At 31.6% G+C, this 26,861-nt stretch overlaps 1 protein-coding gene across 1 annotated transcript; it reads left to right on the top strand.

Annotated features, from left to right (window-relative positions):
• Nucleotides 1-681: 681 nt before the first annotated feature.
• On the top strand, nucleotides 682-11,429 carry LOC134684963 (uncharacterized). The gene is made up of 3 exons (XM_063544286.1): nucleotides 682-850; nucleotides 6,853-6,965; nucleotides 11,242-11,429. The coding sequence occupies exons 1-3, from the start codon at nucleotides 717-719 to the stop codon at nucleotides 11,427-11,429; spliced, it is 435 nt and encodes a 144-aa protein (XP_063400356.1). The 5' UTR covers nucleotides 682-716.
• The last annotated feature ends 15,432 nt before the right edge of the window (nucleotides 11,430-26,861 follow it).

The raw sequence follows: 26,861 nt of genomic DNA, 5'->3' as shown, positions 1-26,861 counted from the left end.
TTTTACTACCAAAAATATATTTACATAACTGTCATGCATACTGCCCATATTTACAATTTTGATAGCATTTTCTGCAGATGAACGACAACAATCCTCCTGAAATGTGCTTTCACGCGACGTGTTAACATGTTTAACTGTTGTTAGCAAATTGTTTATGAAAATATTTAATTCCCCAAATGCTCCTCAATCTTGTACTTTACTTGTGTTATTAACCTCTTTGATTCGTGTTTCCCTACTATATGGTTTGTAAACGAAACGCACTTCAGATGCACAAAACTTTAATCAGGGTATATATGATTAGTTTATTTAATATTAACTAATGCTTAAAAGGTGTTTCAACGAAAATGACCGAAGAAGACTATAGTTGCCACTAATAACCTTAAGTTAGATAACTTTGTGTATTCTGTTTTTATGATTATTAATCCTTTATTCCAATTTTTATATTTGCAAGTGAAAGAAAAAAATCAGTAATACCTGATTGTCTATAAAACGTAATTGTCGTTTGTGAAGTTTAGTTAATTTGTTTTACATTTTTCTACATAATCGGGTGTTGGGCTGCCATCTTTCTGAATATTTTGTTATTTGTTAGGCTTTCTGCATGACTTTACAAATTATATTCTTGGTGCTTTGTTATTTATAATATAATGAATGTAACAATCTGATCATTTTTTTCAGCTTTCCATGGAAAAATTTAGTTTTCCAATAGTACTTCAATTATGGAGTTAGATGTTGCTACACTCAATATCACTGAATTGGTTGCGTATAACACAAGTTATGCGTATGACATGGCCTACCATAATAAATACCTTTATTTCCAATTACGAAGATCGGACTACAATGCTATTACGCGGTATGTAAATTCTTCTTCCGTTTACACCCATATACCACAACCACTGATAATAATCATACTAATAAATAACAACAAATAGTAAAGTGCAATACCACACGACAGAGCCGAGGGCTGGTTTAATAACAACCATTAAATGATATTTATTGTATACAAATTTCGAATCAGTACGAAAAGTCATCATTTATATAGATATATATATACAACTCGTCTAAACATCAACCAAATTAGATCTGTAAATTTGCTTCCGCAAATTCTTGTTCTTCCCTCGCCGGGATACGAACCTATGCTACTGAGATATCGTGACACCAAATCGCCTGCACTCTAGCATTTCCGCTAGATATATATATATATATATATATATATATATACAACTCGTCTAAACATCAACCCAACAATGTTAGATCTGTAAATTTGCTTTCGCAAATTTTTGGTTCTTCCCTCGCCGGGATTCGAACCCATGCTACTGTGATATCGTGACACCAAATCGCCTGCACTGCAGCCGTCCCGCTAGACCACACGACCACCTGGGCTCTCAAAATAAGAGCTTTTGGTGGGCATGTGTTACCTTTCCACGTCAGTTTTAATCTAGCGGCGTACTACAGTACATGATATATAAGGCATGAAGATTTATTGTTACAGATCAGCTAAATTATCTATATATATATATGTATTAGTATTTCAATACACACAAACATTTGTAAACAATCGATCTCTTAATGCATGATACAAACTAATATCAAATAGCATGGATGTAAAAATTAACGTGACCTATCGAGTAGACCCTGTCGTGCCGAATGATTTAACCGCCAAATCACACAAACCACTTAACCTAAACGCCACCTATATGGGCAGACAATTCAGAAGAAAATAATTTCATTCTAATTCATAAAATCAACCGACTGAAATTATATTTCTTCTTCCGTTTACACCCATATACCACAACCACTGATAATAATCATACTAATAAATAACAACAAATAGTAAAGTGCAATACCACACGACAGAGCCGAGGGCCGAAAACACAAAGAACGGGAAAATTAAAAAAAAAAAAAAAAAAAAAAAAGGTGATCTATATCATGTAATAAAGATCTGAAAATAATGCTAGAAATTATCCAAAGAATCCTTCACGATAATATCGTTTACCGTTTCGGAACACCATCTACCGTGTCTCTATAAACTTAAAACCTAAATTAGCACAAGCACTAGCACCTTCAGACCTAAAACTGTGAAACCCATAACACTTACTATCAAGAACATACGACAGAACACTTCAATAAAGGGCTCGCGCATCCTATAGTATGACACTGGCGTATTCTTTTACGTAAAACATCAACATCTAAACATTTGGAAAAAATCCAAACAAAAAGTAGAATAAAATAAATAAATAAGTAACCCCATCAAAATAGCTAGAAAAATCAGCCCAATGCAGAAATAAATCAAATGTTTCACTGACACTTATACGAATGACACTGAATCGCCTTCTCTCAATCTGTATACGCTTGTTTTGAAACGTTAATTGACAATAGACATATAATGATCTAAAATAACTTAAAATAATCACTTCGTCGAATAGATAGCAACTCAACTCGCAAAAGCACTGAAACACGTACAAATATCAAATACGCTGATTATACAAGTCACCAAAAGAAAACATAACAACCCACATTACATGCAGTAATTCTTGCGAAACAGGCTCCTTTATATTCGTAGGAGTAGGCAAGCTACGCCTCGCATCTTCTAGTAGGTTAATAACTAAAGACGAATTCGTCGGTAAACATGATGATCCAATAAGAGAACGTATCCACTGTAAAGAGTAAAACGGTTGTTCAACTTGACTAACAGTATTTCTCGAATGTGTCAATACAGCTAAATATAAAACAACGTAAAAAGCTTTTGCTGGTACAGTATAACCATTTTCAATTCTGTTTGATGCAGCCCAATTATTCCAGCGTAAAATACTCAGATAATATCCTTTATAGTCGAAACTGCTAAGATTCCTACATAAGTTCTGAGAGAAAATTTACTTTGCTAACTAGTGAAGCAGGTTAATTCTGCAATTCTTCCGGTGAGTGCCTGCAAAAATATATTTGTAATTAAAAAATAAAACATAACTAATAAAAGCAATCTAAAATTATAACTATCAGCTAAGTACTATGCATCTAATTATCCACAAAATTCATATGAAATCTCAAATCAAAAACTGAGATTCAAATCTAGTAAAGCTAGTAATCTATACCAAGAGATCAAGAGAGATCTATCATATACATGCAAGAGATCAAGAGAGATCTATCATATTCATGCTCACATCAAAGTGATCTATAATACATGCTCACATCAAAGTGATCTATAATACATGCTCACATCAAAGTGATCTATAATACATGCTCACATCAAAGTGATCTATAATACATGCTCACATCAAAGTGATATATGACTGGATGAAAAATCCATCATTAATGCTATTAAATATGCAAATGTTAAATCAACATTGCCAAATATGGTCTTTTTACTCTACCAGCTATATAAGCATGTCTGTAAGTAGAAAGATCCATAAAATTTGTCACTTCAGAAAAGAAACCACCACCATATAGAAAAACCATCACCATATAGAAAAAGCTTTAGCCAAAAAACCAGCAGAGAGCCAGTATAGAGTAAAAGTTTAATTTTCACTGTCGAAAATACATTAATTCTTGTGGGAACAAAGAAACAGGTGAAAAGAACAACCCGTTAATCCCTCGTCAATCAACCGTGAAAGCGTCAATACATGACGAATTCACATTCCAAAATCTGGAATAAAAAACTATCAATTTAAAAATTGTCACCTGAGGTCAACTAGTCAACCTCATGAGGTCCCCTAAGGGATTCAACTATCTGAAATACAAATTCAGAATTAGCCTGTAGCCAATCATCAACTATCTGAAATACAAATTCAGAATTAGCCTGTTGTCAATCATGTTAATCAACAATCCGACTAAGATAATCTGCTCTCTTATCCTCAGTACGTAGACTCACTACCATGTCAATATAAACATTGTGCAATATATATGTGCTAAAATGTCTAAAATCAACTTTTGCAATACTGATGTCGTGCTCCTTTTACTAACAACATTTTTAAATGTGGTTACTAGTAATCTTATATTGTTGCAAGCTAAAAAGTTTATCAACGACAAAAATACATTTTTCACTACTGTGAACTCCTTCCATTTGGAACTTGTAGAAACCTCACATTCTATAAACCACATATCGTGAACAATATTACATGGGTTTTCACTGTACGCTATAGTCTGCCAAGAACTTCAGAATTATAAGGTTTAATATTGGCTTCATGTGCATTTAAAACCTTAAATCTTTTTATTAATAAGACCAATACTGTCTACAGATAAATGTATATTACTGCTCCAGTATGAATGAACACTATTTATATCATAGACAAATGTTTTGTCAATAAATATACAATATTGCCTATAACTTGAGAAATAGATATATTAAGCTGTCCTGGCTACCAAAGAAGCTATATCTCCCTAACAAATACTTTCCGTTTTAGCTAAACACAAATCAATGTATGAAATGATATTCATTATCTTGTGTATACAATTGTCAGGAATAGTAAAAACTCCTTTATCTTAGGCCCTGAAATTATAAGGTTTTAATAGTAGTCCACAGACGTCTCAGCCTTGGGTATAAAACCGCTACTTGTTGTATTACATAATTCCTCATTGTCATGTGTACCGAATGCATCGTCTGAGTACATAATAATCTGCTTATTTTCTTCTCTCCATTTTAATGAGATATTCTAGTAAAACTATAACAAGCAGAAACACCGTTAAAGTCCCATACAAATCATAGATATTTAGCATGAGGTGGAAACATATATAGACTAATGTATAACATACTTAAACGTATATGAATTGGTATAAATGTAATGTTTTGCAATACGCATATCTTCAAAGTTTACACTTGTCTTCCGCAAATACCTGTCATATTCTGTCTCAAATCTGATTTTTAACGTGTTGTTCGACTGAACAGAAACAGTTAACGGACTCACAACAAAGTGAATATTTGACATCTCTTCAATTAAATCATAGCTAATAAATTAGTAATCGCTGATTTAACAAAAGAGGTATCTTAAAAATAATAAATTATTTGACAAACAATAATCGATATTGTATGAATAGAAAGGTAATATACAACCATCTCTTATAATATCTATAATAAATATAGGCGTATCAATATCCATTTAAAATTGAATGTTTCTGCTAAGTCTATCCTTACTAATAATATCAGGCTGACCTACTTGATCTTCAATAAAATCATTGGTCAAATTATAACCAATACAATTATCTATTATAGCTAAAATTTATAGATAATTTAAATACTCATCTTTCAAAATTTCACTGAGGCCAGGTTTGGTAGGTGATTTACTTCTGTTCACATACGGACTGCTGGACATGTAGTGTGTTTAGGACACACAAGAGTAGTATATTCCCATTTTCTTTTCTCTTCACCTGGTACTCCATCAACTGATTAGCACACTGTAACTATCCAAGTCCTCAAAATTTCTCTCTACCACCAATAATTGCCGACTCAGTACCTCTACTTTGTTGATTTAAAGCAGTTAAAACAGTTCTCAATGAAATATCGGGTTCACCTTCATAATCCAAGACTAAATTCGAACGTACTAATCGACTAACACAGCTAGAAAAATTAACGTGACCTATCGAGTAGACCCTGTCGTGCCGAATGATTTAACCGCCAAATCACACAAACCACTTAACCTAAACGCCACCTATATGGGCAGACAATTCAGAAGAAAATAATTTCATTCTAATTCATAAAATCAACCGACTGAAATTATATGAATTATCACCTCATATTATAAAAAAAATTAAATGTTCGATCAAATTCTCTTCCAATCCAAACATTTTATTACAATAAAAATAACCATCGTATCTTACAAACGAAAAACTAGTTTTCAATAATAGACGTTTCAGCAGCTGTTTCATTCGGGTATTTCTTGTTACAGTAATATTTCACGTTTTGAGAATATATAAGAGGGGGGATAGGACCTTTATCGGGACTCCAGGATCGGGTGTTTTTAAGCTTGGGATTTCAAGAGTAACACTTTCGGGTTCCGGAAATTCTTTTTCGAATTAGGGGACCTCGGGATTTCGTGATTTTAAGTCCGGGATTTCGGGATTTTGTTTTTTTTAAGCCCGGCATTTGGGATCAGGACCCCTTCTTAACCTCCCTCACATGACGTTTTTAAATATGAATAAAGATAGGAAACTCATGTTTTTTTAAAAGAAAACTAATCTACGAAATTACTAGAACATATAACTCGCGACGAAATGTAGAAGTAATGAGAAAAGAACGGAAAGGAAAAGATATTTTAATTTATATTCGAATCGTAAAAAAAAACTGAGAAGATAAATAAGAGAACAATAATGTGTAGAATGTTTCTTCCTCAGACAGACCTGAAAAAAAAACCATATTTCTTTTATTGGTAAATTAAATAATTAGAACTGAAACAATCAGAAAACCGTTCATGCCTTTTAAATGTCTATTATGTAATTATCGATTTTACCTGTTACATTATCATAACTAATTACATAATATTAAGTAGCATGTGCGGCCGACCATGCACGCTTGGCTGATTGTATTGCACCTATTATCAGCTGATGATTTGATTGACAACAGGTAATCAATCATCGACATTTAAGTCGCTGATGCTGAGCCTTTTTAAAACCTGCGACATTTTTCAGACCATGTCACGGAATGTACTGTACATCCTTTATCCCAGTCGACAAAATATGCACACTCTATATGTACCTATTGATTAATAGTACAACAATATCTAACGTAACACATGGTTTGTTTTTATATCATAATCCTCTTGTCACATTGTCTGCCTCTCTCTTAATTGTTTTAGACAAATTAAAAACATATATATACTAAAACACACACTGAACCTGAAATGTGTTCAATTTGTATGTGTCATTCAGGTGGATGTATATAGTTGAACGCAGTTTTGGAATACTGAAGTTTAGATTCGATCTGTCTGAAATTCAATCGATCGTTAACTTCACAGTCGCACCTGTTTATTGCATGGATATAGGTATGTTGACACTAGTTAGATTTGTTGAAAGTTGCTCATAATGTGACAATTTTATGTTTTTTTCACTTTAAGATTTGATATTGATATTGATATGTATGTATACTTATGCTAATGTAAACAAAATTGATAATGGAAATGGGGAATGTGTCAAAGAGACAACAACCCGATCATAGACAAAACAACAGCAGAAGGTCACCAACAGGTCTTCAATGTAGCGAGAAATTCCCGCACCCGGAGTCGTCCTTCAGCTGGTACCTAAACAAATATATACTAGTTAAGTGATAATGAACGCCATACAAATTTCCAAATTGTACACAAGAAACTAAAATTAAAATAATACAAGACTAACAAAGGCCAGAGGCTCCTTACTTGGGACAGGCACAAAAATGCGGCGGGGTTAACATGTTTATGAGGTCTCAACCCTCCCCTATACCTCTAGCTAATGTAGAAAAGTAAACGCATAACAATATGCACATAAAAATTCAGTTCAAGAGAAGTCCGAGTCTGATGTCAGAAGATGTAACCAAAGAAAATAAACAAAATGACAATAATACATAAATAACAACAGACTACTAGCAGTTAACTGACATGCCAGCTCCAGACTTCAATTAAACTGATTGATTGATTCATTCAAAAATGTAGTCTCTATGTTCACCGACAGCTTCCCATATGAAAGACAGTGGAATATTTAACAATGTAGGGAATAGGAGGTTAAAATTTCCAGATTATCTATGCGGGACACAAATACGTCACTGTTTGTGTCCTTTGAGAAAGATGTTCGTTTTTATTGTGTAGTTTACACGCTGAAATGTTCTATTTTATTATTTATTTATGAGTTTCTCTGTGCTTTGTGTTTTTTCGTTTGTTTGAACATTTTTAACAATGCAATATAAGGGAGAAGTTTAGCTAGCCATAATACAAGGTTGAACACACCATTGTTTTCTTAAAATGTCCTGTACAAAATCAGGAATATGGCAGTTAATATCAAATAGTAATTGTTTATGAATGTTGGCGCTTGATTTTGTTGAACTTTATTGTTTCTGTTATTCTGTTGTTTTCCTCTTATATATATTTGATGTGTTTCTCTGGGTTTTAGTTTGTAACATGCATTTGTTTCCTCTCTTAAAACTTAACTACCTGGATTTGAACTAAAATACTGATGGTCGAATGATTTTGGATATAATTTATATAAGGTTATATTATTGAATAACATGATCTTCTACATTCTTCAATTTTATGAATGACATTTATTTCGCGTTTTATATAATATGAATAGTTATAGTAGAAGGGTGAAAACTTCTTTCTTTCCGTGATGTCTTAGAAGTTAAAACAATGGACAGTCTACGCCAACATGTTCTTAGTCAATAAGACCAATAGGTAGTATAGACCAGTACTTAATTAAACTAACGCGTTTACTATGTAAGTAGAGTACACGAAGGGACGAATGTCTTATATAACTAGATCTTCCAGATGAGTACAAAAGCATAAAAGTATCAATGAAGATCAAAACAGATTTAATGAAGATCGTAGATTTTAAGAAATATTTGTTATGGTTTGAAAATCTGCGATATAACAGGCTTCTAAAAAAAGGAAGTTGTTAAAATTTTATAGATTTATTCATTATATTACTGATTCTGCTATTATGGATCCGAACTACGAAAGCTGATTTTCGAATACAGAATAGCTGTACAGGATGATAATAATTGTTGAAGACAAGTTGATTTGATTGTGTATCCTAGTTAACCAAGTTTTTAGCTCAAACTGTGTGTAGTTCGACGGATGTCAAATATAAACTCGTCTTAGAGTTTTAGTTTTGAGGCAAATTGCCACATCCACTTATTTGATTTTTTCCATATGTCTGTTGTGTAAAACTTTGACAGTTCGGAGTTCTTTGAATACATGCTTAAATCAATTTCATCAGGGCTTTGTTAAAGTAAAATAACAAATATACCGAACTTAGAGGAAAGTTCCAAACGGAGAGTCCCTAAGAAAATGGCATAATCAAAAGCTCAAAGACATCAAACGAATAGATAACAAACTATCATATTCCTGACTTGGTACAGGCATTTTTTTATGTAAAAAAAGGTGAAGTTAACCTTGTTTTGTAGTTAGATAAACCTCTCACTTGTATGACAGTTGCATACAATTCCATTATAATGACAAAAATATGTGAACAAAACAAACAGACATTATAGGTAAAAATGACAAAAATAGGGGTACAAGCATACAGACAAAGCACATTAGCAATCACGAAATAAAACAATACAAAAATTTACCATAAAACAACATCACAATGACTGGAAGAACAAGAATCGAGCAACGTCAAATGAATCACTACAAAATCAAGGAAATATGTCAATAAAGACAAACAAAAAAGCATTAAGACAGAACACATTTATTTAGCAAAAAGGAAACATAATAATACTAAAAATTACAAGAACACAACAACACAACGACGGGATGTACAAGTACCGATCTACGTCAATTGGATGCTGTCAAAAATAGGCTTAACAGTAACAGCAATACATCATGTAAATTACAAAGACAAATAAAAGAATACTATAACATATTATTAAGATGATACACAACGCCAATACCAAGAATCTTATCAACAAGGTTTTGTTATCTTCTGATAATTTATTTAAAAACTAGAGGCTCTAAAGAGCCTGTGTCGCTCACCTTAGTCTATGTGAATATTTAACAAAGGAAGCAGATGGATTCATGACAAAATTGTGTTTTGGTGATGGTGATGTGTTGTACATCTTACTTTACTGAACATTCTTGCTGCTTACAATTATCTCTATCTATAATGAACTTGGCCCAGTAGTTTCAGTGGAAAATGTTAGTAAAAATTTACAAATTTTATGAAAATTGTTAAAAATTGACTATAAAGGACAATAACTCCTTAGGGGGTCAACTGACCATTTCGGTCATTTGACTTATTTGTAAATCTTACTTTGCTGAACATTATTGCTGTTAACAGTTTATCTCTATCCATAATAATATTCAAGATAATAACCAAAAGCAGCAAAATTTCCATAAAATTACCAATTCAGGGGCAGCAACCCAACAACGGGTTGTCCGATTCATCTGAAAATTTTAGGGCAGATAGATCTTGACCTGATTAACAATTTTAACCCCATGTCAGATTTGCTCTAAATGCTTTGGTTTTTGAGTTATAAGCCAAAAACGGCATTTTAACCCTATGTTCTATTTCTGAAAGTGGCGGCCATCTTGGTTGGATGGCCGGGTCACCGGACACATTATTTAAACTAGATACCCCAAAGAAGATTGTTGCCAAGTTTGGAATAATTTGGCCAAGTAGTTTAAGAGGAGAAGATTTTTGTAAAAGATTACTATGATTTACGAAAAATGGTTAAACATTGACTATAAAGGGCAATAACTCCTAAAGGGGTCAACTGACTATTTCATTCATGTTGACTTATTTGTAAATCTTACTTTGCTGAACATTATTGCTGTTTACACATGTTACAGTTTATCTCTATCTATAAAAGTATTCAAGATAATAACCAAAAACAGTAAAATTTCCTTAAAATTACCAATTTAAGGACAGAAGATTTTTGTAAAAGTTAACGGTGATGGACGACGGGCGACAGACGACGGACGCCAAGTGATGAGAAAAGCTCACTTGGCCCTTTTGGCCAGGTGAGCTCAGAAAAAGGACGAGACGTTCATTAACTTTCTGCTCAGACACAGGTAACGTTTTACAAAGTCTAAGTAGCATCTGCAAGCTCTTGAATACCGAATGAAATAGGAAATGTATATTTCATATGCAGGTGAAGTTGGTTTATTGCTACTTAGTTTGGAAAAAATAACAATTGCAAAATTAGAATCGTCTCTTTTGTCATAGAATCTGGTAATGCGATGACCGTGTATGTCAAATTCGAGGTATAAGTCTAAAAATGAGACGGAGGATGCCGTGTCTGTTGTTTCCCTAATTTCTATTTTTTTGGATATACTAATAAAACCAAATCAATGTCCGAGGTAAAGCAACGATATAGAGGAAACCGTTTCTGTTGTTTCATTAATTTCTAGTTTTAAGTTTAAGCGCATGTTTCATATTTATTATTTAGAATTATAGGGAATTTTCCCCAAATACCAAACATTTGTAAGTAACACAAAACCTTATCATATCGGTAAAGCATCAGACATAACACATTACACCAGATTAATGAAATAACAGCAGTACTTTACTATATCATCGCTATAAAAATGCATCATGATGTTTTTACAATTTTGTTTTTAAAATTTGTAGAAGCTGAAGAAAAAAAGCTGTATTGGATCAATTACGATGGTGACATGAAAGCACCCAACAACAATGGCTCTGATGTTAAAATAATTCTTTCAACAAATGTTCGTAGAAGCTACAATGGTATCAGTGTATCTGGTACTTACTTATACTTACCGAAAAACAATAAGCTTTTCATGGTATTTAACACATAAGGATCCAAGCCGAATTTGCTGTATAGCGATTCCATCGAGATTAAAAGTATTATTGAATTATCAGGTATATACATAATAATTTATAATAACTTGTAACGATGCCATACATCAAATGGTTAAACATTGACTATAAAGGGCAATAACTCCTAAAGGGGTCAACTGACTATTTCATTCATGTTGACTTATTTGTAAATCTTACTTTGCTGAACATTATTGCTGTTTACACATGTTACAGTTTATCTCTATCTATAAAAGTATTCAAGATAATAACCAAAAACAGTAAAATTTCCTTAAAATTACCAATTTAAGGACAGAAGATTTTTGTAAAAGTTAACGGTGATGGACGACGGGCGACAGACGACGGACGCCAAGTGATGAGAAAAGCTCACTTGGCCCTTTTGGCCAGGTGAGCTCAGAAAAAGGACGAGACGTTCATTAACTTTCTGCTCAGACACAGGTAACGTTTTACAAAGTCTAAGTAGCATCTGCAAGCTCTTGAATACCGAATGAAATAGGAAATGTATATTTCATATGCAGGTGAAGTTGGTTTATTGCTACTTAGTTTGGAAAAAATAACAATTGCAAAATTAGAATCGTCTCTTTTGTCATAGAATCTGGTAATGCGATGACCGTGTATGTCAAATTCGAGGTATAAGTCTAAAAATGAGACGGAGGATGCCGTGTCTGTTGTTTCCCTAATTTCTATTTTTTTGGATATACTAATAAAACCAAATCAATGTCCGAGGTAAAGCAACGATATAGAGGAAACCGTTTCTGTTGTTTCATTAATTTCTAGTTTTAAGTTTAAGCGCATGTTTCATATTTATTATTTAGAATTATAGGGAATTTTCCCCAAATACCAAACATTTGTAAGTAACACAAAACCTTATCATATCGGTAAAGCATCAGACATAACACATTACACCAGATTAATGAAATAACAGCAGTACTTTACTATATCATCGCTATAAAAATGCATCATGATGTTTTTACAATTTTGTTTTTAAAATTTGTAGAAGCTGAAGAAAAAAAGCTGTATTGGATCAATTACGATGGTGACATGAAAGCACCCAACAACGATGGCTCTGATGTTAAAATAATTCTTTCAACAAATGTTCGTAGAAGCTACAATGGTATCAGTGTATCTGGTACTTACTTATACTTACCGAAAAACAATAAGCTTTTCATGGTATTTAACACATCAGGATCCAAGCCGAATTTGCTGTATAGCGATTCCATCGAGATTAAAAGTATTATTGAATTATCAGGTATATACATAATAATTTATAATAACTTGTAACGATGCCATACATCATAAAGCAATTCGGGTCAACTGTCCTTTACAATAACAAATAAATTTATAATACACACATGATTATACATATACGAATTATATTTATTGTATCTCATGAACTACTCGACATTTAAGCATGGATACTGGCTATGTGAGTGGAAGTAATATGACAGACATGCAAATGGTCATTCTGAATAAATTTAAATACGCATGTTTTATGTGAATTGTTTGTCTCAATATTCTCCAAAAATAACACTACAGTTTGGTTTATAGGTATGTAGAGTCCCATAACATGTGTAGTACAGCACGAATGATTTATTGGATTGATAATGTTTTAATTAAATGGAATAAACGTCTATGAAAGCAGCACAACATCACACATAATAAATAGAAAGCTATTTTAAAAAACAAATTCGTGTACATTCAGTTTGAAATGTCATAACTAAATCTCCAGTACTTAACATTAATTTTACAGCTATTTTGTTATTATGGTATACAACCTTGCATTTAGTTTTCATATGTTTAATTACATGTAATGATTTATTATCATGATTATAGTTCTACATATGTCTATTTCGTTTATTTCGATTTTCTAGTTGCTTCCTATTTTGTGATAATCAGCTTTTTACTTACTATAGACTTTTCTTGTTATTCTGATTAACCAAAGTTACATTTATAATGTTATCATAATGTTAGCTTAAATGCTTTTCGTGCACATCGCTTCTGCAATGTGTTTGTCATATAAGTTGAAATGACACTATTTGAATTCTATTAGATTTGTTTTGTTTTCACTGACAAATTGGAATAATATTAATACAAAATATTTGTTGTTTTTGTATCCACCTATTTTAATTCCTTCAATCTCGATAGTCTATTTACATTTTGATAATTTCAGGAAATTTGCTTGAACTCCTTATGTAAAAATTCAACAATAAGGTATCACTATCAACTGAGACAACTCTTTTTAATTGGATAGCATTATCATGAGCACTCCCATTCAACTAATTCATTGCATTTCGTTGTTTGTAAAAAAAAATTTTTTTTTTAATCTAAGGAAATTAACTGTATTGTTAGTCGTATAACATGCGAATTATTTGTATAAAAATCAACTCTGAAAGCTTTATATACACTGTTATTTAATACATATTATCTGAGTGTGATGCACAGTTCATATAGGTAGGTACTAGATAGTCTTTGGAAAGATATGAATAGATTATATAATCAGCAACATAACATATAAATATATCATAGACGTACGGGTAAGTTGTATCATTAAAAGGTATTTGGAAGTACTGTATTTTTATGATTTTTATAAACATGTTTACCATTTTTGTTATCAATTTCTCTTATAACTGCAAATTTGTGTGTTTACTCCGTCCAGGAAATTAACGTTCCTGAAGAAGAAAGAAATATTAGAAAACACACGAATTATGGCATATCAAGTCAGCTCCGAATTATGAATATATGATATCAAGGCCCATGTTTCATAGCAAAACCTTGAAACTTTTATAATGTATTGTATTGTAATGCATTGACTGTCCCTCTGGTATCTTTCGTTCCTCTTTTATAAAGAAAGACTGGACTACACAATTACACTTCAAACAAACGTTTATCTAAATAATCGTTGCATTCAAGTCATGTCACGCGGAAATGTTAGACTGAAATGTTTTGAATTCCGCCTGATTTGTAGTCCATTATACATATAACCTATAGTGTTGTTCCGACAAAAGTCGCATCAAATGAATACTAAAATTTGATATCATTAAGTAATCAGAATGAAATATAGTTTCACATGCACAAGGCGTTGGATGATTAGTGAGTACTCGCAGTTAATGAAAGCTAGTTAAAAGCCAAAACCGATTAACCATGAAATATAATGCAAGTACGTCTGTTTTTTTTTCAATCTTTACAATTGGTTTTAACATCAATTCTGGTGTTCGGATTTTTAAAAACAAAAAAAAAACTTATGTGATCTGTTTAGGTCTTTTATGTTGCAAACATGTCTAAGATGTCATCACATACATTTTGGGCATACACAATGTTTAGCTTTCTTATATTATTGTGCGTTTCTGTATGGCATACGCTTTTCATTACAGCCACTTAGATTAGATTGTTAGACGACATGAATTTATAGACAGAGAAGTCATTTATTCGATACTCTCAGTAATTTACCATATAAAAATAAGATGTCGAACGGTTTTCAATGACAAAAGTCTCTCAGCAGTAGACAAAATAACTAAGAAGTTAAACACAATAGGTTAGCCGAACGGCTTTTGATAATGTGCAAAAACAATACCACACAATAAGCTATAAAAAGCCCGAAATGGCAAACGTAAAACATATTAAACTAACGGCGTGATTATCATACAAAATAATAAACGAAAACAAACTATGATATGACAGGTTTCAGAGAGACTTGGAACCAGCACATGTAGAACGTGGAAAAGTAAGACATGTACCTTTCCCAAATTCTGAAGAGTGAAGGAAACACTCATCTTTATTAATCATCAATGTATATTATTTCATGAGATTGGTTAACATTGAAAACATGGTATTTGTTTATCTACCTGTAGGGACATTTTGTTTTGAACAGTTAAACAATGTCAATGAGTAATTTTGAAAATATGTTGAAGCATTTTTTTTTTATTACTGATATTTGTTGCTGTTACATTTTCTGTTTTGTCTAATACAGTAATTATCATGATATAAAAGACAATATGGAATTTGGCAGTTTGTTATGTAAGTGCAACAACTGTTTTTTTTTAGGTGTCTCATAGGTAACTGAAATTGTTGACACTTGCAGCAGTATTTTTTTTTTTGTCGTTTGTTGACTATTCTTGAATGCTATAAGTTTATTGTCTTTAATATTCATGCTTTGTTTCTAGTTGTTTCAAAATGAGGGCTATTGCACAATCGTTAAGTCTAAGAATAACGAAACATTTTGAAATCCGTATCTCTCTTCTGTTTCAAATTAATTTTACATTTTATTGCAGTCCTATTATTAGAAAAATCGACCGAATAAGCAAATACATAGATTTGTACAATATTATTGACAAGATTTGCTATCAATATGAAATACTGTCAAATAGTGGATTCAAAACATCTATTAACAAACTAATGTGTTTTTTAAAGACTTTAAAGAATCGATATTTTACACGTATTATCAATCTGAATAAATATCACTCATTTGCATTATCATGTTCTGGCAAATACTTTGACAAATGCTGTAACTCATATGTTTTTAGTCATCAAATAAAAAGCATCCGCACATAACATTTTGCAATAGACATGCCATATATGAGATCAGCACGTGTGCCTATCATAACATATATAAACTTTATTCATGTTTTAAGGTTGAACTAAAGCGATACAGTATAATGTAATTGTGAAACAAAACTGAAATCTGTGATCAAAAGGTATGCATAACGTTTTGCTTAGTTTATTGTATCAGATAGTTAATTGACAGGTAAACATACGGTAGGTAGATGTTTTCTACAATAAACAACATTTTCTTACAATAATCTTTTTGTGTACGATATTGTTAGTGCATATATTTGTAAAGTAGGGTAATCATTCCGATAGTTTGTTATTCTTTATTAAAATGATACATTCGAAAAAAATTCACATCTGTACATTTTATTTGAAATCAAAATGCTTGAATGGTACTTTTGTTAAAAAAAATATGTTTGAAATGTTTTGAATAACGCTATGCATGTAATGTTAATTTATTTCGTTATAAATGCTTGTTTCCATATTTTTGGATGATGTACTATTTTAACAAATTAGTGTGTGTGGATACCGATACCAATCCATCGTAACATTCATACAATTTTGCAAAACATTGCAACGTAAGTTGATATCATAACATGTATATTAAGTGTAAACAAGGTAAACAGCTGAAATTCAGTTTATTTTGGTACTCTTTGACATCACACCATTGTATTTAGTACACTATCTCTTTATCAATCAGTATTACTTGAGAGAAAACAAATCGTCGCGGGAAGTAGATGTAGTTGAGTTATAAATTTAGAGGGAAGGTTGGGTATTATCTGTGTGTATAAGGTCTTTGGCTGAAGTTTAATTGTACCAAACATGACCTTTTTGTGTTAAATTCTACAGCTTTCCCGTTTTATAAACAATAAATAAATTAAATGTTGTGTTTAATATATTTGATAAATCATAAAAAATGACCTAGGACAAAAAACAATATCATATGAATGCAGCACTTTTCAATACTGTGCTTAGTACATTTATTTGTATGTATATCACTTTCGCTAAATGGTACACGATTGGAACATGTATACTACAAATGTTAGTTAGTCTTACTGAAATGCGTATAGACATATCAACGAACATGTAATCCTATAAAAATTGATAAGCATAATTCGAAATATATATTGTATATTTGGCCTGAAGACTGTGATATTATCGGTAGTCGTGATAATTTTTGTTAAATTAAATTCAGGTCGCCATAACAATTGTATAATGACTGAAGTGGTAAAATATGTGATACTCTGATACTCGTGGTTTATTTACGACATTTTAACATCGATAATTTATCTTTTTTTGGATTCGAGCGTCACTGGCGTAAATACACAATTATGTCCTATTATATATGATGAGTTTATTTACTGTCGTTTTAATTCTAAATATAATGGTTATAATTTCTTCTTTTCTAGATTTTCTGGCCGAAAGCTTATTTGCATATGATATACCAGAAGAAAGAACCAATAAAGTGATTCACAAGTCGGGAGGGATATTATGGTATAAGTTGGATAGTTCAAAGACCAACTCCGGGGCTTTTGCTTACACCATCATAAGCTATAATTTTACACTACATTTTACGGTTGATTGAGAATACACATGTGTCATGATAATATTAAAATGCGTCTGAATACAGATGGTATAATAAGTCTACCCACGTTTAATTGTAGGTGTTTGCACAATTTAAAAATACGAACTATTAAGTGGCATAGTTGGCCTTCAGCTGATTTCTCTTTTATCGGATTGTCGTCTCTAGGACACATTCCCAGCATCTATTCTCAATTTCATTTTCATCTGTTCCGCTGAAATATTTTATTAGAAAATATATAAACGAGACAACTACAAAAATGTTACAGTGTTTCCGTACGCAATAAGTAACACTAAAACAATACAATGAGCTATTAACACGCCAATAAAATAGTGTACAAATGAACTACATTTGCCTTATTTGGAAGAGTGTATAGACAATGTTTCGGGTTAAACATGTTTGTAACCGTCTAGCCTTGCCTAACCTTAAACATTGGTTTCGCGTCATAACGAAATATTAACGGTTTTCAAAAACAGCATTTTACAACTTCTACACACATGTTATTCGCCATGAAAATTCCATTCAACAATGTAAGAAAGACTTATATTCTTACAAGTTATTGTTGGAATGGTTTACCACGCAAACATGTTAAATTAAATATAGCTTTCAATCCTGTACAAGTTTTGTATTTCGAAAGAACAGAATTAATACTCGTATATAAATATTATATATTGGTAAGTCTCTTACCTTTTATTTTGGTGTTTGAGCATAACACCCCAGAAATTAAAAAAAAGGTGCACTGTATCATTTGGACAAGCTCAGTAGTCAGTATTTCGGTACTGACATGATTAAACTAAAATTGTCCTTTTATACATTTTGAAATTATTTTGAAACTAAGGTTTCAATTCCCTCAGGAATAGTTGGCTTTAGATAAATTTGCCTTTTATTTTTGGTATTTTTGACAATCTTTTTTTTATCTTCAACGGTGTCGGTACTTATACATATCCGGATTTCAAATGCTTGGCTTTGAGCGTTCCTGATGAAGGTAAATCCAGAAAGGCGCTTCGGACGCAAGAAATTATTAATTGTGTTGTTTTCAATTTTTTAAAACATATCAATGATTAATATCCTCGTATTTTAATATATACCTTTGACTTCTAATAAAAATACGGAACTCTAAACAAATTGTCTACGAAATAATATGGCTGCGTTGCTCATTCAATAAAGGATTTGTGTTACACTGTTTCAAAATAAAAAAAACTCTTTAAAAGATTGCTATATATTTGAGATATAAGCAATCGAAAAAAAGGCGGGAAATTAGGTTTTTTTTGTCTTTACATAAGTGTTGAAATTTGCGTGAAATGTTTACATTCTGAATTCAACGATCGAGCAAATGATTTAAAATATTACACTGTCATCTTATTTGTGTATCAAAGGTAATATGAAAAGGTAAAATTAATCAATAAGTATCAATCAAAATAAATTGCCAGAGGTGTGTCATCCTGTTAGTATCAAGTACCTCAGTATACAAAACTTTAAATTCACTCAAACTGAAAAAAGCCAATTACGCATTGAGTTTCTATTTATCAGAATCAGTATTTATCTTATTACGTTACAACATATTAAATAAATGTTATAACACAGTATAAGCCCCTTTCATCCATTTTTTGTTCTTATTCTGTCATTATTGGATCACCTATTTAAGCAACATAGGCAAGTTAATCAGAATAGCAAAAACTATACTGTCAATAGTTAAATGCACTACCCTTCTAAATTAAATTCAAGATTAAAAATTACAGGTATTCCCCCCTTTGACATAAAGTGAAGCGATGGAACCTGAGTGAGATTCAACGTTATTAAAGCATAGTTTGTTAACGCTGTTGATAGCTGATTTTAGATTCAAACTTATATAAAAAAGCTTATGTTTTTGGTTCATGTTTGAACGGCATAGTTGACCTGGAACATGAATCCGGAGATTTGGACGTCATCAGATCCTGAACCTAATTATTTTCCCTCGTTTGTTTTTCTCATATATATTTTGTCTTAGATATGTAACTTAACTTAATTGGATGATATCGAATACTTGATTATGGTATTATGCTATGATTTGTTAAAGTCTTACCAGTTAGCCATTATTAATCATTTATATAAGACAAGAACATTATAATTGCGATCCAGTTTCTTGTTCTCTTACTATCAATAACGAATCTGTTACATTGTAAGTTGAATCTGATATTTCTAAATTATTAAGTATTGGTGTGAATGGAATACATTAAGTCGACTTTTCTTTAATTCTTGATGAAACAACGATCGAAGACAAACATTACATCTTTATGATATATCTTTTAACACCATTGGCATTTTTTTGCTGCACTAATATAACGTTCTTATATTCTGCATGTAAAACAATCGAGCGAATACATACCGTTTACATGGTTTACTTACGATATTATACGCAAAATGTATTTGTTAATTCTTTTAAGTCATACTATGTAATTTAATTGAACGATAAAAAATCTTAAAATCAAAAGTTTTATATTCAATAAACTGTATGCATTGAGGAATATGTTAAAAATGTACTAGTCTCTGAATCATACTGATCATTCAATCATTTCTGTTTAAGTTCGCATCACTCAAAAGTATAGAATAGAACTAACCATCCTTATTTTGCAATGCCTTTCCACAGAAAAAAAGCCCAACATTTGGCCACTTTCACTCCTTTTGGTTTCGAAGGCATCATTGACGGTAAAGGTATTCCATATAATTCATCTTTTAGATTAGCGAATTATTACACAAAGACCCATGGTCACTAAACATAACATGCTATCGAAGATATATCTACGTATGATCTGCTGCAATTCATACAAAAGTCGTAAAGTATTCATCACATTAGCACACTTTTTACGCATAACGCCTTTCAAAACTTCATTATCTGTACAACTTAAGGTTGAAAAAGTAAAATCACAAAAGTACTGAACTCCGATGAAAATTCAAACAGGAAAGTTCCTAATCGAGTGACAAAATAAAAAGCTCAAGCACACCAAACGAATGGATAACAACTGTCATATTCCTGGTTTAGTACAGGCATTTTCTTACATAGAAAATGGTGGATAAAACTTTATAGCTAGCAAATTTTCTCACCTCTGGAAACCATTCTATATAGCTAACAATAAATCTCACGTATGGAAACCACTGTACATAGCTAGCTAAACATCTCTTTGGTGAAAACCACTGTTGCATATCCATATCCAAACCAGTACAAATTTACAGCTATCATTTCGGATATTGCCAGTCACAGAATATTCAAACTAGTATGCTTTTCAAACGTTAAAAATGAGACAAGATCCTATGCGACATGTGCGATTAAAAGGCCCAAAATATCGTGAACCTAACTCCATCATTTGGAAACACACCTTCAAAACATTGATGTATTCAGGCACTGTATTACACGAAAGAAAGAAGACGAACATAATATTTCCGATAGGATTAAGGCTGTTAGGTCATTGATACAGATCTATATTAAAAAAATATCTGAATTTGATCTATGAATAACAATCATAGATTACCTAAACTGTATTTGGCAAACATTTTTGGAATTTTGGTTCTCAGTGGCCTTCAACTTCGTATTTCATGTGGCCTTTTTAACATTTTTGGATTCGAGCGTCACTGATAAGTCATTTGTCTTGTGACAAAACCCCCAGTTCATAACACATAAGAAAGCTGTATTAGATTTATTTTTGACAAGTAAGTTTTTTGATTTGATCGAATAAGGAAACTTTTGTTAGATACGATTGTAAGAACGTAAGGTTCTAAGATTTAAAAGTAAAATGTGTCAACCAGATCAAAAGGACTATCATAATCACGTTATTGATATAAAACATCCAAATATCTAATTCACCTGTGTTCAAATGTTTTATTCTAGATAAAAAGATACTAGTAGTTAAAACACATATAAGTACTAGAACACTTACTAGAACCCCATAATGAACTATATTTTGTAGATTTCTTTTTTTATAGCTAAGATAATCAGTGCATAATTGAGACCTTCAAATATTCGGAATATGCCTTACATAAATGGATGATATGTTGTTAGTGTTTACTCCATGATTTGTAGGGAAACGGAATGAAAAATTTATCATTTCATTTTTAAGTATGTCCATGTTGTATTTATGTAATTCCACCTTTACATTTCTGGCTGATTTGTCGCTTACTCTCTTATTCTCATTGTATTTCTTTATTTTTTCAAAACGGGAAATTCGAATATCCACAATATCATACATATATCATTTGTATATTGAAAATATAATTAAGAGATTTGTTATCAGATCTTTCTAATTTACACAACATTTTTACAATAAGAAGAACACACGTCGTTGATGGCCTTATGGCACTGTTTTAGATCTATTTAAACGGTGTTCCACATTCTGGTGATATGAAAACATGTTTAAACGTCTCGAACTTGAGTAATGTTACGTTCCTTCCAATAAGATGGCAATATGGATCATAACAACATCTGACAATTCACAATCTGAAGTTGACAGAGTTTTGTTCTCGGTTGACGTCTGATGTATCTGTCGTATAACTAGAAATTAAACCTTGAAAACAACACATTGAAAATGTTTATATGGAAAATAAAACATTAAATATAAGCCAATTATGTACTACTTTGAACATGGAAAGTAGTACAACCCGGTGTGTGCTTCCATTGTAAGCAACACGATGATTTTAAAAAAATTTTATTGCCTGTACATATAAAAAGTAAAGTCACAAAAATACTGCACTCAGAGGAAAATCAAAATCGGAAAGTCCATAATCACATGGCAAAATCAAGTAACAAAACGCATCAAAAACGAATGGACAAGAACTGTCATATTACTGACTTGGTACAGGCATTTTTAAATGTAGAAAATGGTGGATTAAACCTGGTTTTATAGCGCTAATCCTCTCACTTTGATGACAGTCTCATCAAATTCCGTTATATTTACAATGATGCGTTAACTAAACAGACACAATAAATAAAATAGTCAAAATATGGGTACAACAGACATCATCGTGTAACAATTTTAAAAGTTGTAAAATTTAACAGAACACAAAAACATCTCTCTACAAAGACATTCATTGATTTGCGTGTCTGACGTCAAAAAATGTTAAACGTCACATATATTTGTCGTATAATGTACATACAAACAATTTTTAAATTTTACATAGGAAATGTTAGTATACAGGGTTGAAAAATCAAAAGTATGTAAGAATACATTTCAGAAATAGAGTGAGATTTGAAATAGTCCAAAAGTTATATCGAATTTATAAGAATCCGCAAATAGTTAATTTCACTACGTGATTGAATAATTTTGACGTTTGTGGTTCAACGTATTTTGTAATTCATAATAGAAATATATCATAAAAACATAAAATAGAACAATATCATACTGACGGGATCTCTTAAAGTACACAGTCACGTTATAAGAACCAAAGAAATACAAAAAGTCGGATATACAAAACACACTACCAAAAAATGAAAGACAATACAAACACATTGACGGGATGTATAAGTATCAAGCCACGTTAAACGGATATCAAATAAAACAATCCGACAGTGAAAGTAATATAAATAATAGAACAAAGACAAATGAAAGAACAATAAAACATGTTGTTAAGATGATAAACAACATCAGTACGCAGTATCTATACATCAAGACCATCATGTAATATTTGCGAAGTTGATACAGAATATTTATCAAAAAGATCATGGTACCTTCTGATGAACTTTTAAAAAAAAAGGACGAGACGTTCTTTGACATATCATTGGTTCATCAACTTTCTACTCAGACACTGATGACGTTTAACAAAGTCTGAGTAGGACTGCAAGCTCTTGAATATCGAATAAGTTGGGAAATATATATCCCATATGCAGGTGAAGTTGGTATATTGCTACTAAGGTAGAGGAAATTTATAATTTCAAAATTAAAATCGTCTCCTTTGTCATAGATTCTGGTACTGAGATGACTGTGTGATATTTGGTAAGATATAAGTCTAAAAATCAGGCGGAGGAAGCCGTGTCTGTTGTTTCTTTAATTTTCTAGTTCATTATTGGCATAACGTTGACCAGCTATTTGCATTTGTAAGAATTGATAAGCATATACTTAGTCTTCAAAATATAATGACCGCCTATAAATTTGAGGATGAACATTATGACCTCATCACTTAAGACTTCTCATATAGTTTAGTGGTGTAAAAGTCCAAAAGGTTCAAAAAGAGTTATGCTATCAGTATAAAGAATCATCATCAATTTCAAGGTTCAGTGAAGTTTTTATCAAAACCATATAGAGTACGGTTAAGACACATACCGTATTCTGGTATACGATTGAATTGTTCTTATGCAGTTTTATAAATATAACTTACTCTATTAGATATATTTTATTGAACAGTTTACCCTAGATATTCATTAACTAATTTACAGGGGTACTTTATTGAACATTTTGCCCTCTATATTCAATATTTAATTAAAAAGGGTCCTTAATTGAAAAGTAGAATAAGTAAATTACGAACAGGAACGGTGCAGTAAAACTTCATTCATTATGAAAAAAAATAAATAAAAGGAGCGGAATATACAAAACAATAATTAAGACTAAAACATTACGTCATTTACAATGCGTCATAACGCAAACTCATTCGTTCAGTGTATGTTTAACCTGGTTTTGTTATCATGTTAATTTGAAATATTGACACTTATCTCACACCTTCTTACATAGGTATGATAAGCCAAAAACAAACTTCTAATATATACATGTATCAACTCCCCATCCAAGTCACAACTTTCAAAAATAATACATTATACATGTTAGAGGTCAAAGTACGGTCTTCAAGATGGAGTTTCTGTTAACACCAATCAACAATCTATAAAAGCCCCAAATAATGAATAGTGTAAAAGCATTCAAACGGGAAAACAAATGCTCTAAACTATATACAAACGAGAAACGAGGAACACTTATACATATCATACGACATGCTCCTTACACAACAATTAAACGACACTCATACAATTTACGGTCCATAAGAACAATTGTAAAAAATTAACATAGTATATACATTTTTGTTTCATTTTGTCATTTAATAACCATATGTGGACACGGATTCTTGTTAATATAATTAGAAAGGAAACATGATGCATTAAATTCAGATTTTACGAATATTTGAGTGTTGTTTGTTCAAAACATTTCATTTCTCAATATTGGGAAAACAATAATAGATTTCCCGCTTTATCAAAATAAACATGGATGTAGGTTGGTTATTCCTATCTTATTTTTACATTGTTTAGATCTATTTTCCAAATTATTTTTAGTTTCATGGTATGACTTGTACTTCGATAATTCTGAAAAATGAAATAACAGACCCAGCTATAATATGCTCATGTATTATAACAATTTTTGCTAGAAATAGTTATGGGAGGATACGATTTTAAATGACTAAATTATATTGTTTTTTTAAAGAAAAAATGTAATTCTAGTTTAAATGAAATTTCATAGTCAGATCAGCTGATGTGAACAGTATACTTTGTCTAGTTGTTGTTGATATTCAAATGCATTACGTTTATTAATAGCAATATTCGAATCAGTCTACAAAAGAAAAAAATACGGAACAGGAAATCTAAATGTGTTTTTTTTTCTCGTATCAGGTAATCCCGAATTGATGAGACATTAACACCATACATGTCTTCCCCAAACAATTTCCTTTGTTGAAATCTACAGAGAAGTGTTTTGAGAGAAGGATCTAAATATGAGTCTCAAACATAACAATAGTATTTGTAAAATGAAAGGACCGGCATGTAAAACTATTTAAGCAGTAAATGACCTTAACCTTTATGAAGAGTAGTATAACGTTACTTTGTAAATAATTCTGCTTTCTAGTATATTCGAAACGTGTCATCTCCTTATGTTCAATAAAAGTAAAACTAAAGTATACTATTAATCTACACCAAAGTTCTAATTACCTTATACTATTGAGAATGTGAATGGGTAATGTGCAAAGAGATAATAACCCGACTAAAGAGTAGACAACAACTAAAGGCCAACAATAGGCCTGCAATGCAACAAAAAACTCAAGCACCAACAGGTGTGCTTCAATTGGCCCCTAGACATTAATGTATACTTGTTCAGTGATAATGGACGTCATACTAAACTCCTAAATATCCGGAAGAAACTTAAATTAAAAATCATACAAGACTGTCAAAGTCCACAGGCTCATGACCAGGGACAGGATCAAAAATGCGATAGGTAAAACATGTTTTTTGCGATGTAAACCCTCATCCAATACCTCTAATCATTGTAGAAAAGAAAACAAGCACACAACAATACGCAGAGTAAAACTCAAAAATACAAAAGAAGTCAAAATCCGATTTTCAGAATAGGTAACAAAAGAAACTAAATAAAAGTACAATGATACAGAAATTAGCATAGCTACTAGCAGTTAACTGACATGATAGCTTCAGACCTCAATTAATTGAGTGATTATGTCTACATTATATGGATATCGAGTACAATACCTCCCGTTAGGGATTTGGTATGAAACCAAATATGAGACGAACATAACGCATAATTATACGAATTGAAATATACCGACTATGTCATACTTGTAATCGCCACATTTTGACTGCGTTTAACAATGTTTAAGATGAAGCATAAATTTCAAGATACACCTATATGTACCTTGCCGTTTCATTAATAGTTATACACCTGAGGGAAAGGTCGTATCCCGAGGTGTATAACTAGCTTACACACCATTCTAAACTCTTTATTGTTAACATTGATTATTAAATGAAAAAAAAACAACCGATAGCATATATTTTATTGACAATATCAAACAATGATTTATAAGAATTGTTTTTATTACACGAAACCCCACTAGTAACTGAGTTTATTTTGCCAATGTCAAGGTTGTTTGGCATATTCCAATGAAATCCTTGGGTTAATATGGATTAGCAGGTCAACAAAAATATATCATGCTCCTTGTATGCAGTTGTCAATATGGAAGGGTATGAGACCGACGACATTTTTTGGCAAGCGTTGGATTTGGTAGAAGAGACTAAAGATAAAGGCAATATTATAACCCAAAGTACCTACATGTACCTGAATCAGTTTAATTAAGGTAATCATCACTATATTTTTTATCTTACGGTTTTATGGGAAAAAAGTCCCCTCTCTTCTTGAGAATAAATAAACATTCATATTCGGACCTACAAAGGGATTAGTATGTTTGCAATAGAAACCCGACTACCAGACACGCTTAGCATACAAAGATAAAGATTTGATATTTCGTAACTCTCTCTTCTGGAGAGAGGGGCTGATCC

This window comes from Mytilus trossulus, chromosome 9 (assembly GCF_036588685.1).
Source record: "Mytilus trossulus isolate FHL-02 chromosome 9, PNRI_Mtr1.1.1.hap1, whole genome shotgun sequence".
Classification (NCBI taxonomy): domain Eukaryota; kingdom Metazoa; phylum Mollusca; class Bivalvia; order Mytilida; family Mytilidae; genus Mytilus; species Mytilus trossulus.
Note: the sequence above shows the minus strand (reverse complement) of the source record. Positions and strands in the feature narration are given on the sequence as shown.

What these genes read in the sequence shown, in the direction of transcription:
- LOC134684963 (XM_063544286.1), top strand. Translation starts at nt 717, where the DNA reads ATGGAGTTAGATGTTGCTACACTCAATATCACTGAATTGGTTGCGTAT. An exon ending in GACTACAATGCTATTACGCG is followed by an intron (nt 851 to 6,852) that starts GTATGTAAATTC and finishes TGTGTCATTCAG; the next exon opens with GTGGATGTATATAGTTGAAC. An exon ending in TGTTTATTGCATGGATATAG is followed by an intron (nt 6,966 to 11,241) that starts GTATGTTGACAC and finishes TAAAATTTGTAG; the next exon opens with AAGCTGAAGAAAAAAAGCTG.